At 43.4% G+C, this 12,321-nt stretch overlaps 1 protein-coding gene across 1 annotated transcript; it reads left to right on the top strand.

Moving 5' to 3' along the window:
• The first annotated feature begins 2,391 nt into the window (after positions 1 to 2,391).
• LOC140358019 (uncharacterized) lies at positions 2,392 to 11,378 on the top strand. Its single transcript, XM_072442650.1, has 16 exons — positions 2,392 to 2,638; positions 3,889 to 4,063; positions 4,138 to 4,223; positions 7,979 to 8,123; positions 8,197 to 8,316; positions 8,537 to 8,670; positions 8,747 to 8,788; positions 8,871 to 8,910; positions 9,001 to 9,063; positions 9,143 to 9,283; positions 9,357 to 9,496; positions 9,645 to 9,713; positions 9,969 to 10,108; positions 10,183 to 10,294; positions 10,382 to 10,597; positions 10,668 to 11,378. The coding sequence occupies exons 1-16, from the start codon at positions 2,492 to 2,494 to the stop codon at positions 10,830 to 10,832; spliced, it is 1,935 nt and encodes a 644-aa protein (XP_072298751.1). The 5' UTR covers positions 2,392 to 2,491; the 3' UTR covers positions 10,833 to 11,378.
• Positions 11,379 to 12,321: the final 943 nt, after the last annotated feature.

The raw sequence follows: 12,321 nt of genomic DNA, 5'->3' as shown, positions 1-12,321 counted from the left end.
TCAACAGGCAGGAATCAAAAACATGTATTTTACATTTATTCTTCAGCTCAAACTTAAATTAAACTTATAAAAATAAGTGATGAACAAAGCAGAAATGTCCTGAAGGACCTGCACCTTTCTAACTAATAACATCCAAGTTTAAAGTTTCATATTTTGGTCATGGCCCATGCAAAGTGAAGAGTTGAAATATAAATCTGACATAAATCAGGAGCTGTACTCACAGTGAGGCAGAAGCGTCTTCAGCGTCGGATGAACTCAGAGCAGGTGAATCCAGCTTCATCCGACACAGGGAATCACCAGAGGGAGGGGCTAAGAAGCCAAGCCACGCCCCCACCATGGAAAAACAGGAGCTGCTCATCTTTGACCGTTGACCCAGAGTCAGACCCAAGAAGGAGTTGTCTTTGGGGCCGAGGAGAAAATGATTTTGGGTCATCTCCACATCAGCTGATTGGAGAGAGCGGTGGAGGGAACGAGGTGACAAGGTAACGAGGTGACGAGGTGAAGGGGTGACGAGGTGACAAGGGGATGGGGTGATGAGGGGACGAGGTAGAGAGGTGACGGGGTGACGAGGTAGAGAGGTGACGGGGTGACGAGGTAGAGAGGTGACGAGTTGCCGAGGTGACGGGGGGACGAGGTGATGAGGTAGAGAGGTGACAAGGGGACGAGGTGAGGAGGGGACAAGGTGGAGAGGAGACGAGGTCGAGGTGTAACGAGGTGACGGGGTGACGAGGTAGAGAGGTGACGAGGTCTAGGTGTAACGAGGTGACGGGGTGACGAGGTGACGAGGTGTAACGAGGTGACGGGGTGACGAGGTGACCAGGTGACCGGGTGACCAGGTGACCGGGTGATGAGGTAGAAAGCAGAAAATGTGACGGACAGAATCAGAAAAGGGTTTATTGCCATTTGTCGATGAACAAAAATTCACAAACATAGGAATTTAGGTCCTGGTGATTCGGTGCAGCACAGACAACAAACATTAAACATTATTATACAGAAACGGCAAGATATGTACATACTATTATAAAATATAAAATATAAAGTTATGTAGTGCAATAGAAGTGACCTGAGTGCAATTAGTGCAAAGTGCTTAGGCAGTGTTCATGAATGTCCAACGGCAGAGGGAAAGAAACTTTTTATGACACTCCAAACAATCATGTAAGAAAACAAAAGTGTTTTCAGGCGTAATTATTTGTCAAATCATAATCGTTGTGTGATTTTGTCTCTTGTTTACAATGTGGTTGTTAGTAAGAGTTATGGCCAAATAGGAGACAAACAGACCGCGGTGAAGTTAGTTTCACGTTGGATGTTGGACATTCGCCTCTGCAACAAGAGCGGGAGCTTCCTCTGAGTGAGCCCCGCCTGCAGTAGCTCGGCCCGGGGAGCTGCGCGCTCAAGTGCCGCTTTGAGCGCCTCTTAAGTATCGTTTGTTTAAAAATGTGTTATCTTAAAAAATATCCAACATATTTATATGAAAAAATAAATGAAATACAGCAACATTGAGCCTGAATCCAAGTTGCTAATCCTAGATAACATAGTCCTTTTGGGCTGAAAAAATAACCCTTTGTTGACTTTTAAGGGAAAAATGTTATATAATAGGATTATTTTCAATAGCTCCTAAATCAGGTAACCTAGAAAGTCAAACCCAAGTTATTGTAGTAGTTGTGGTGTCCAGGTATCACGCACACCTTTTACTTTTTCAAATTAACCCTTTGTAGATTTTGAAGGAATATTTTGCGTCAAAAATCAAGGATTCTTTTCAATAGCTCCTAAGTCAGGTAACCTGGAAAGTCAAACCTAAGTTATAGTAGTTGTGATACTTTCAAAACTATTACATAATGTTGTGGGTTGTTGTGGTGTGATATACCTGAGTTTGGAGGGAAGAGTAAGCCAAATTAAACTTGAGTAATAAACTATTTACTGGTTCAGCAAAATCGCTTTCTTCTGAGTAATTTGCAGCCTGGAAATTCACTTGTGCAGTGTTTTTAAACGTGTAGTGCAGTTTTTTGGTATGTCTTTGGTATACATGCAATAGATTATTAATAATATAAACTACAATAATTGATTACAGGCCTAGGATTGCAGACTATGATGCTTCAACAAGCTACATAATTGAAACACATCAACTGATAAATGAATGTCTGGAAATAGGCCATATGTTCAGTTTGATTCTGTTTTATTAAAGCTATTTTAGTGGACCAACTGAAACATGCAAACGGGTTATTTTTCAATAAAAAAAATAATAATAATTGAAAACGTTTAGTTAGGCTTATAAGTGTGTCCCGTTACCACAGCGCCCTCTGCTGTTCAGTCTTCCCCAAAAACTATGTTTTACTTTCACTTTCCACACGTCACAGGTCACTAGATCCTGGACACACAAGGATACACACGCCTCGTGCACTGGCCCTGATCGGACTGAATTATACTCGTGTATGAATGTGTTTTGGAGGCTTCCATCCCATCTGCTCGGGACGTGACTGTTGTGATCCCAAAAATGGTGGATCCTCTGGATTTTCTGGAGAACGAGACGCTGCTGCGCTTCCTCCACCTCAAAAAAACCGAGCTGTCGTGCATGGACAACCCGCAGACGTTTGTGAGCCAGCTCCGGGACTTCAGCCTGATCTCCAAGGAGGAACACTCGGTGAGTTCATGGCTCGGTCTCGGTCGGGACGGGACTAGAACAGGACGGAGGGTCCCGCGCGTCTAGTGCACTCAAAGTACGCGTCAGGATTCAAAAGAGCGCCAAAATGTCCCGGGCGCGTCTCTGATTTATTTACCTGGGCAGTTTGGTTTTATTTCACTTGAAAGAATAAGTTAAGCCTATTTAAACAGCATACAGGCCCAGTAATTAATATTTAACCACCTCCAACACAATAAAACAATATCAGGACTTCAGAATAAGTAATGACGGTAGAATTTCTGTTAAATTATAAATTGCTGGTCTTTTTACATAGTTAATGTAAACTATCTGTGTCCATGAGGCCAATCCACATAAAACATACTTGTTTTTTCCCAAATTGTTTTTTTCAAGCTCATAAAATATTGAACAGAATTTCTATTTTCCTAAACAAACGTTTCGCTCAGCAAAATCATTCTTACCCAAAAGCAAGTGTTACCATCCAAACTCTCAGACATTGGTCAGGTGCTTTATGTTCTCTTTCATTCATTACCACCTAAGCCTCTGTCTGACTCAAGTCACCAATAAAAAAAACAAGAAAATATCATAGATTATTCTATATACAACGATAATAACAGATTAGATAAACATATTTATAGGACCATACCTGTGTCGGGCCTATTCAGAGGGTTTATCTGGATCTATGCCCTGAAAATCAAATCAATGGTTAGAAATAAGGCTACTGTGGGTCGTCTTATTTTTTTGTCAACCGTATAATGGGGGTCGTGAGTGGAAAAGGTTGAGAACCACTGCTTTAGAGAACAAGTTCTTATCAAAACTATTTTATCTGAGAGCACCACATGGAGTTAGATCGCCTAGATATTTAAATCTATACAATTCTGTTTAGGAAATCCCATGAGTACATTTAAAGCCATCAGAACATATTGTGTAAACTGTAACATACATAGATCATTATTTCACATTTTGTACATTGTAAACTGCAAAACTGATCTAAAAAAGCTTAAAACTAGAGACAAGTGAAAAAAGACATTTCCTGTGCTAAAGCCTCAAACGCAAGAGGCAAGCATTATTAACCAATCCAAATACAGTTCTGAGTGAGTGAATCTTGTCATTGTTATTGAATGTTGTTACACTTAAAACATGATTAAAAACATGACCAGCCAGACCGTTTCGACAGACTACTTTACAAAACCGTGAATGGAATTTGATCAGATTTGTTATTGACCGTGATTTGTGTGTATTTTCCTGTGTAGAAGATAAGCCGCATGAGAGGTAAAGAGAAGATCAGGAGCGCCGTGTACAATCTTCTGGACTTTATAGAAACAGAGCGTTCACAGCACATCCAGCTCTTCTGGAGGTGTGTGTTCAGGGAGACCATCTTGAACAAATACCCCACCCTCCGACAGCTCCGGAACAGTCTGTTTGACGGTCAGACACTGCTCCTCTGCTGACCATGTTGTGATCTGTAGCTGGTTTTTACGATGTATTTGTTTTACCGGCAGGTTCTTACGCACGTGAGATTGAACTGTTGGAGGCCGTGGACAACCAGAAGAGTGAAACAGAAAGAAACGACAAGCTGGAAGAAGAGGTATCGTCTGTAAATCCTTTATACCATAATATCAGAATAGCTTTTGGGGAATTCAGATCTGTGCAACGTTAGAAAATAAATAGTAGAAAAAGCTTCAGTTGTAGTCATCTGGACTCAGTTTGAAAAAGTAGACGTTTCGACTCTCATCCAAGAGTCATTGTCAATAACAGAATTTAGGTCGAGAACTCCGATATTAATACTGTTCTGTGGTAAGACCCGCCCATTGGGAGGAGCCTTCCTGAAGTAGAAAGAGTTGTTGGTTTCAACAGAAACTCCCCCCTTGTATCTACCGAGCTAGCCTATTCAGAATCTTAATGGGCTATTAGAATCCTCTTTGTCTTTGTGAGACCCTGGCTCAACCACCCTGAGTACCTGATTAGCATCCGAATGTCCTGGTCCTGGTCCTCTACCTTTCCAGGGGTTCAGAATCCCATTATAAATAACAGGAAGATTAAACCTAAGCCCTCCATTTCTGTTTAAAGAAGGTCTTTCTTTTTTAACAAAAATAGCTTCCTTGACTCCTCTTTCAAACCATCTTTTCTCCCTGCTTAAAACCTTCACCTCACCGTCTTCAAACGAGTGATTAGAGGCTTCAAGATGGAGATGCACGGCACTCTGAGGTCCTGAACTTGTATTTCTTCTGTGCTGATAAAGCCTCTTGTGTAGAGGCTGTTTTGTCTCACCTATGTAACGTTCTTTACAGCTTTCTTCACTGCATTGGATCGAATAAACTACATTGCTCTGTTTTTGAGTCGGCAATTTGTCCTTTGGGTGAACCAGTTTTTGTCTTAAAGTGTTTCCTGGTTTAAAATAAACAGGGACTTCGTGTTGTCTAAAAATTCTCTGCAGTTTTTCCGACAGGCCAGAGACATAAGGGATAGAAACACCCTTCCTTCTCTGTTCAGTTTCCCTTTTGTCCTGCTTCTTGGTTCTCTTCACTCTGTTGAGAGCCCAAGCGGGGTAACCACAGGCTGAGAGGGCATTTCGGACATGTTTTTCCTCTTTCTTCTTGCCCTCTGAGCTGGTGGGCACACCTTGAGCTCTGTGTTGTAAGGTTCTGATCACACCCAGCTTGTGCTGTAGTGGGTGGTTGGAACCAAAGAGCAGATACTGGTCCGTGTGTGTAGGTTTCCTATATACTTCTATTTGGAGTTTCCCGTCCTCTCCTCTGATCGTGGAACAATCAAGAAAGGCCAAGCGATTCTCCTTAGCGTCTTCTCTTGTAAACCTGATATGTGGGTCCACCGCATTGATGTGATCAGAGAAGGTTTCCAGCTCTTGTTTCTTGATTGTTACAAAAGTATCATCGACATAGCGGAGCCACAGTTTTGGGGCTATGCCTGAGAATGAGGACAGTGCCTTCTTCTCAAAGTGCTCCATGTACAGGTTGGCCACTATGGGAGAGACGGGCGAGCCCATGGCACAGCCATGAATCTGTCTGTAAAATTGTCCCCGGAATTGAAAGTAAGTGGTGTTCAGACAGATGTCCAACAGTTTACATATGTGTTCAGGTGTCAGTTTGGTCCTTTCCTGTAGGGTGGTGTCTTCCTGCAGTCTGATCCTCACTGCTGCTACTGCATCAGTGGTCGGGATGCAGGTGAACAGGGACACAACATCATATGAAACCATGAGGTCATCTGGGTCCAGTTGGAGATGTTTCACTTTATCCACAAAGTTGTGCGTGTTTTCCACATGATGTTCCGAATTCCCCACAAGCGGAGCCAATATAGTTGTTAAATGCTTGGCCACATTGTAAGTGATGGAATCTGTGCTGCACACTATGGGTCTGAGTGGCACCTCCTTTTTGTGTATTTTTGGAAGGCCATAAATGCAAGGCATGGCTTCACCAGGATACAGTCTGTAATACAGAGGCCGGTCTATCACTTCCTCTTTTTCCAGCCTTTGTAAACAGTCTATCACTTTCTTCTTGTAACCACTGGTCGGATCTCTTTTCAAGACCGGCCTCTGTATTACAGACTGTATCCTGGTGAAGCCATGCCTTGCATTTATGGCCTTCCAAAATACACAAAAAAAGGAGGTGAAACATCTCCAACTGGACCCAGATGACCTCATGGTTTCATATGATGTGGTGTCCCTGTTCACCTGCATCCCGACCTCTGATGCAGTAGCAGCAGTGAGGATCAGACTGCAGGAAGACACCACCCTACAGGAAAGGACCAAACTGACACCTGAACACATATGTAAACTGTTGGACATCTGTCTGAACACCACTTACTTTCAATTCCGGGGACAATTTTACAGACAGATTCATGGCTGTGCCATGGGCTCGCCCGTCTCTCCCATAGTGGCCAACCTGTACATGGAGCACTTTGAGAAGAAGGCACTGGCCTCTTTCTCAGGCATAGCCCCAAAACTGTGGCTCCGCTATGTCGATGATACTTTTGTAACAATCAAGGAACAAGAGCTGGAAACCTTCTCTGATCACATCAATGCGGTGGACCCACATATCAGGTTTACAAGAGAAGACGCTAAGGAGAATCGCTTGGCCTTTCTTGATTGTTCCACGATCAGAGGAGAGGACGGGAAACTCCAAATAGACGTATATAGGAAACCTACACACACGGACCAGTATCTGCTCTTTGGTTCCAACCACCCACTACAGCACAAGCTGGGGGTGATCAGAACCTTACAACACAGAGCTCAAGGTGTGCCCACCAGCTCAGAGGGCAAGAAGAAAGAGGAAAAACATGTCCGAAATGCCCTCTCAGCCTGTGGTTACCCCGCTTGGGCTCTCAACAGAGTGAAGAGAACCAAGAAGCAGGACAAAAGGGAAACTGAACAGAGAAGGAAGGGTGTTTCTATCCCTTATGTGTCTGGCCTGTCGGAAAAACTGCAGAGAATTTTTAGACAACACGAAGTCCCTGTTTATTTTAAACCAGGAAACACTTTAAGACAAAAACTGGTTCACCCTAAGGACAAGTTGCCGACTCAAAAACAGAGCAATGTAGTTTATTCGATCCAATGCAGTGAAGAAAGCTGTAAAGAACGTTACATAGGTGAGACGAAACAGCCTCTACACAAGAGGCTTTATCAGCACAGAAGAAATACAAGTTCAGGACCTCAGAGCGCCGTGCATCTCCACCTTGAAGCCTCTAATCACTCGTTTGAAGACGGTGAGGTGAAGGTTTTAAGCAGGAGAAAAGATGGTTTGAAAGAGGAGTCAAGGAAGCTATTTTTGTTAAAAAAGAAAGACCTTCTTTAAACAGAAATGGAGGGCTTAGGTTTAATCTTCCTGTTATTTATAATGGGATTCTGAACCCCTGGAAAGGTAAAGGACCAGGACCAGGACATTTAGATGCTAATCAGGTACTCGGGGTGGTTGAGCCAGGGTCTCACAAAGACAAAGAGGATTCTAATAGCCCATTAAGATTCTGAATAGGCTAGCTCGGTAGATACAAGGGGGGAGTTTCTGTTGAAACCAACAACTCTTTCTACTTCAGGAAGGCTCCTCCCAATGGGCGGGTCTTACCACAGAACAGTATTAATATCGGAGTTCTCGACCTAAATTCTGTTATTGAAAATGACTCTTGGATGAGAGTCGAAACGTCTACTTTTTCAAACTGAGTCCAGATGACTACAACTGAAGCTTTTTCTACTATGGAACACGCCTGGACGAATGAGGGATTACACCGACATATGTTAGAAAATAAAGTCATTTTCTATAATAAATGAGCTAATTAGACGTAAAAATACTATAAATGTGTGGCGTTCATCCATATATCATCCATTCCCAGTTGGAAGTGAAGAAAGTTGGATCAAAAAACCGAAAAAAGAGGAAAAATGCAATTGATGATGATGATGACCACGACGACGAGCAGCCATCTACTTCTGCCCAAGTCACTCCACGTTTAAGAAAGAGACCCAAAAGATTGTGCTACAGTAATTCTCGCTCTTACTATAGTGTTTTCAGTTACAAGAGCCCATTACTCATGTGATGTTCATCTTTACACAGGCACTCCGCTGAAGAGGGGAGAAAAAGGAGATATCTGGACATGGGACATTTTTAAAGTCCAACTGCTAGTGACCTGTGGAGAGATGACGGGCACCCTGAACCGGGACAGGCTGGCCAGAGGTGTTGAACCATACATATTGTGTAGAGGTCTAGGCCAGGAATATTCTGCAAGTCGATGGAACAGAACATCCACCTGTCACATATTTGTCTCCTGAATCTTTACGCACGTTGCTGCAACTGGTGTTAGTTTTCTGTCAGTTTTACCGTAGGATCAATAGTTTATGTCATATTATTTTTTATTTTTGTTTGCTTCAAATGATGAAATGCTGTTTTGTTTTAGGGGAAAAGTGCATTCTGAAGGACAAGCAGTGGTACACTCCCTGTGAATTTGAACGACATGCAGGGAAGGAAAGGTATAAGAACTGGAAATTAAGCATCCACTGTAATGGAACACCACTGGAAACACTTTTACAAGTACTATTTTATTACAAAACCATTAACCAAAGCATCTGCCTTAAGCGGTTTAAGACGTAATTCTATTGTTTTGTAGGAAGGACACCTGAAGTGTAGAGGATACAAAAGAGCCTCAAAGGTGATTTTGAGTATACATATAATAATATACAATTATAGTGTTAACTTTGGATGAATGACCATTACCTCTGTACTCTTGTAAGGCCAAGAAGCATCTTTTTCCCTCTGAGGAAACCGCAACAGGTTTGTGGGTCATAAAATACACACTAATTCAAAAGTTGTCATGTGCAGTGGTCAGCTCATGAAATCTTGCTATAAAACTAATCTTTACAGTGTCAGAGGTTGAAGATGATGGCAAAGATTCAACGAGCCCAGAAAGTTCCTCAGACTCAACAGGTGCTGGTTGAGCTCTTGTTCCTATTGTACATTATAGGTTGTATATATATTTTTTTACATTTCTGTTAAAATTCTACAGATCTGTTGACTCCAGAAGAACAAGAGGATGACAATGGTCTTGCTCCGTTGCCGTCAGTAACAATAAACAGGCCAAACATAGTGCTCAAAGTGGTGTGTGAGGATATTAGTGGTTTACTCCACACTAAACGCTTTGCCTCAGGTAATGCTTTGAGTCATAGTCTGTATTTGTTAGGTTTTTCTCTGACTTAGCTGACAGTGCATTGAACCACCAGGCACACGTGGGCGGAGCATCCGCACTGAGACCCGCTGGATGACCCCAGTGGACTTTGTGAGGGAGGTCTCATACCAGACTGATAGTTCATGGAAGAAAGACATCAGGTGTGAAGGAAAGCCACTCGGAGAGCTCTTACAGGTGAGTGTTCTTCCCTGCATCAGGAGCTTGTAAAGCTCATTGTTTCTTTTATTGCTGCAACTCAAAAGAAGGTGAAAAGATGAGAGAGTCACAGGATTTGTTAGTCTGAAGAAGATTGTTTATCAATACAACAATATGTCTATTGCAGGAAAAGGTTTTGGAGATTCACTCACTGCTGTGTAATTGCAACTTGTGTGTTCCAAATAGTGCTGAACTGGTAAGTTGACTATCAAATCAACAATGTTGCTTTAGCAACTTATTCTTTTGCACAGCCAATATGGCCAAAACTACAGGATTGTCCTGCATTGTCCTCCTCAAGCACAACACAACATGAAATACAATTGTTTCTTTACATTTCAGGCACATGTACAAACCCTGTGTTTCTGCCATTAGACTTGGCTCATTGAATTATTTATAGCTTACAATGCCAACAATTGTCTTAACGCATTAGAGTATGTGTGTGCACCTGCAGGACAATGAGAAGAACGACGATGAGTGTTGGATCTGTTACAGAGAAGGAACAGAAGAAGAAACACTGGTGGAGTGTGATAAGTGCCCTCGCTCCTTCCATCAGAAATGTCACCTTCCACACATTCTAGATGTCATTTTAGAGTAAGTTCCATGTGCCATTCATCACATGATGGTTCAGAACTAATGCTGCTCTTGCTGATCTTGTCTGTGGGCAGTGATGACAGAGAATGGTATTGCACTCTGTGTGTGTTAATCAATACACTGAACCTGTATCCAGTGCTGGAGAAGGAAGTGGCCATGTCCAGTTTGATCTCAGCTCACATGCAGGTCAGAAGACTGCACATTTCTCACTGCTTTACATGTACTAACTAGTCCTACCATGGTCTTCCCCATGTGTGCCCCCTGTGTCCACAGCACTGTCAGTACCTGCTGCTGACCCTCTACAGGGCAGATGAGGACTGCATCTTTAAATCAGACCCATGTCACATTCCACAATACACCAGTGTGATCTCGACACCCATGTGCTTTGACCAGGTCGCAGACAAACTCCAGAGGAACAGATACAAAACAGTGGGCGAGTTTGTGTCCGATATCCAGCTCATCTTCATGAACTGTGCCTCATATAACCGGGTAAGTCTTTCATTTAGAAGTTCCTATTCTCTCAGGAGTCTGTTCAATAAAATGTTTCTGTTTTTTGCAGAATGACCCTGAATTTCTTTCTATTGGCACACAAATAGAAGAGCTTTTTAAAGAAGAACTTAACAAAGTGTTTAAGCTTCAACAAGCTTCAGAATCAGAATCAGAGATAATTTTATACATCCCTGAAGGGGAAATTCTTTTAGAATCAGAATCAGAATCAGAATAGTCAATGAAGAAAATTCACAAACATAGGAACTTGTCTTAGTGATCGAGGCAACACAAAACAGTAGAAAAATGAACAATTAATAAGTCATAACATTAAGCTATCAGTTAAAAAAAATAAGAATAAAAATATAAATAAAAATAGGCTTAATGTGTACACACATTTACATTTGTACAGATATACATATGTAGTGCAGAAAGTGAACAGTGCAGAGAGTGATTCAATTATGGTTAAAGTGAGTGTTTAAAAAGTGTTCTGGTCCTGATGGACCGTAGCCTCCTGCCTGAGGGGAGTGGCCTCCTGCCTGAGGGGAGTGGCCTCCTGCCTGAGGGGAGTGGCCTCCTGCCTGAGGGGAGTGGCTCAAATAGTTCATGTCCAGGGTGAGAAGGGTCAGCTGTGATCCGCCCTGCTCGTCCCAGAGCCCTGGAGACGTAGAGGTCCTGCAGAGATGGAAGTCTGCAGCTGATCACCTTCTCAGCAGGGCACACCATGCACTGTAGTCTCTGTTTGTCCCTGGCTGTGGCTCCAGAGTACCACACGGTGAAGGAGGAGGTGAGGATGGACTCACTGATGGCCGTGTAGAACTGCACCATCATCTCCGCTGGCAGCTTGGAAGTCCACGATCTCCATTGTATTCTGGGCGTTGAACTCCAGGTTGTTACCGCTGCACCAGGACACCAGCCGGTCCACCTCGCGCCTGTAGACAGACTCATCCCCTTCCGAGATGAACCTGATGAGGGTGGTGTCGTCCGCAAACTTATCAAATATGTGTTAAAACGTATTTACATACAATTCAGCAAAATTTAGATTGATGAACTAAATATTGTAAAACGGGTGTACACAGAGTTAAGCGGCTTCCACACCGCCGCGGCCGAAGCGTCCAGTTTACATTCAAAGTCTACGGTAAACGCGCGTCGAGCACGTAGTGCGTTATCCGCGACGCGTTTTCTTCGTTTTTGTGGCGCGATTGGTGCGTTTTTTTACGCTCTCGACGCTTTGAGCGTCCGTATGAGGCGGCCGAAGCGACGCGTTCAGATATGTTGAGGTCTCTGCAGCTGAAGCGTAGCAGCCGCCGCAGCAGCCAATCAGAGCTGATGCTCCAGTGACGTACGTACGTAGGGCCACTTTTTACTTGCTCGTCAACAATGGCAGACGAAAGACTGATTGTGGCTGTTTGTGGGAGAAAGGAGCTTTACGATGTATTCACGGTGGAACAGAGACAGAAATAAGCCCAGCGCCTCCCTGTGAGGGTTTTGAAAACCAAAAACGTGAAACAACACTCTCGATATCCGCCATTTTACTGCTCATGCGACAACACCTCTACTGCGCATGTGCGCAGACAGCTCGAGCGCGCCATACCCGCGCCTGTGTACAGTGGCCGGGGCGTCGAGAGCGGGTGTCCACTGCGTAAACCTTTCAAATGTACACGCGCTCAAATTCTGCGTCGGGCGTGTGTAGGCGTCTGCGGTCTGTACATAGCTTTAGGGAAAAA

Source organism: Eucyclogobius newberryi, unplaced genomic scaffold (genome assembly GCF_026437365.1).
Source record: "Eucyclogobius newberryi isolate DKJ021-1_F unplaced genomic scaffold, fEucNew1.0.hap1 SCAF_13, whole genome shotgun sequence".
Lineage (NCBI taxonomy): Eukaryota > Metazoa > Chordata > Actinopteri > Gobiiformes > Gobiidae > Eucyclogobius > Eucyclogobius newberryi.
The sequence above is the reverse complement of the archived record's forward strand: the minus strand, read 5'-3'. Positions and strand labels throughout refer to the sequence as shown.

Coding starts and splice junctions, on each gene's coding strand:
- LOC140358019 (XM_072442650.1), top strand. CDS start 2,492: ATGGTGGATCCTCTGGATTTTCTGGAGAACGAGACGCTGCTGCGCTTC. Junction 9,714..9,968: donor TTCCAAATAGTGCTGAACTG/GTAAGTTGACTA, acceptor GTGCACCTGCAG/GACAATGAGAAGAACGACGA. Junction 10,295..10,381: donor TGATCTCAGCTCACATGCAG/GTCAGAAGACTG, acceptor CTGTGTCCACAG/CACTGTCAGTACCTGCTGCT.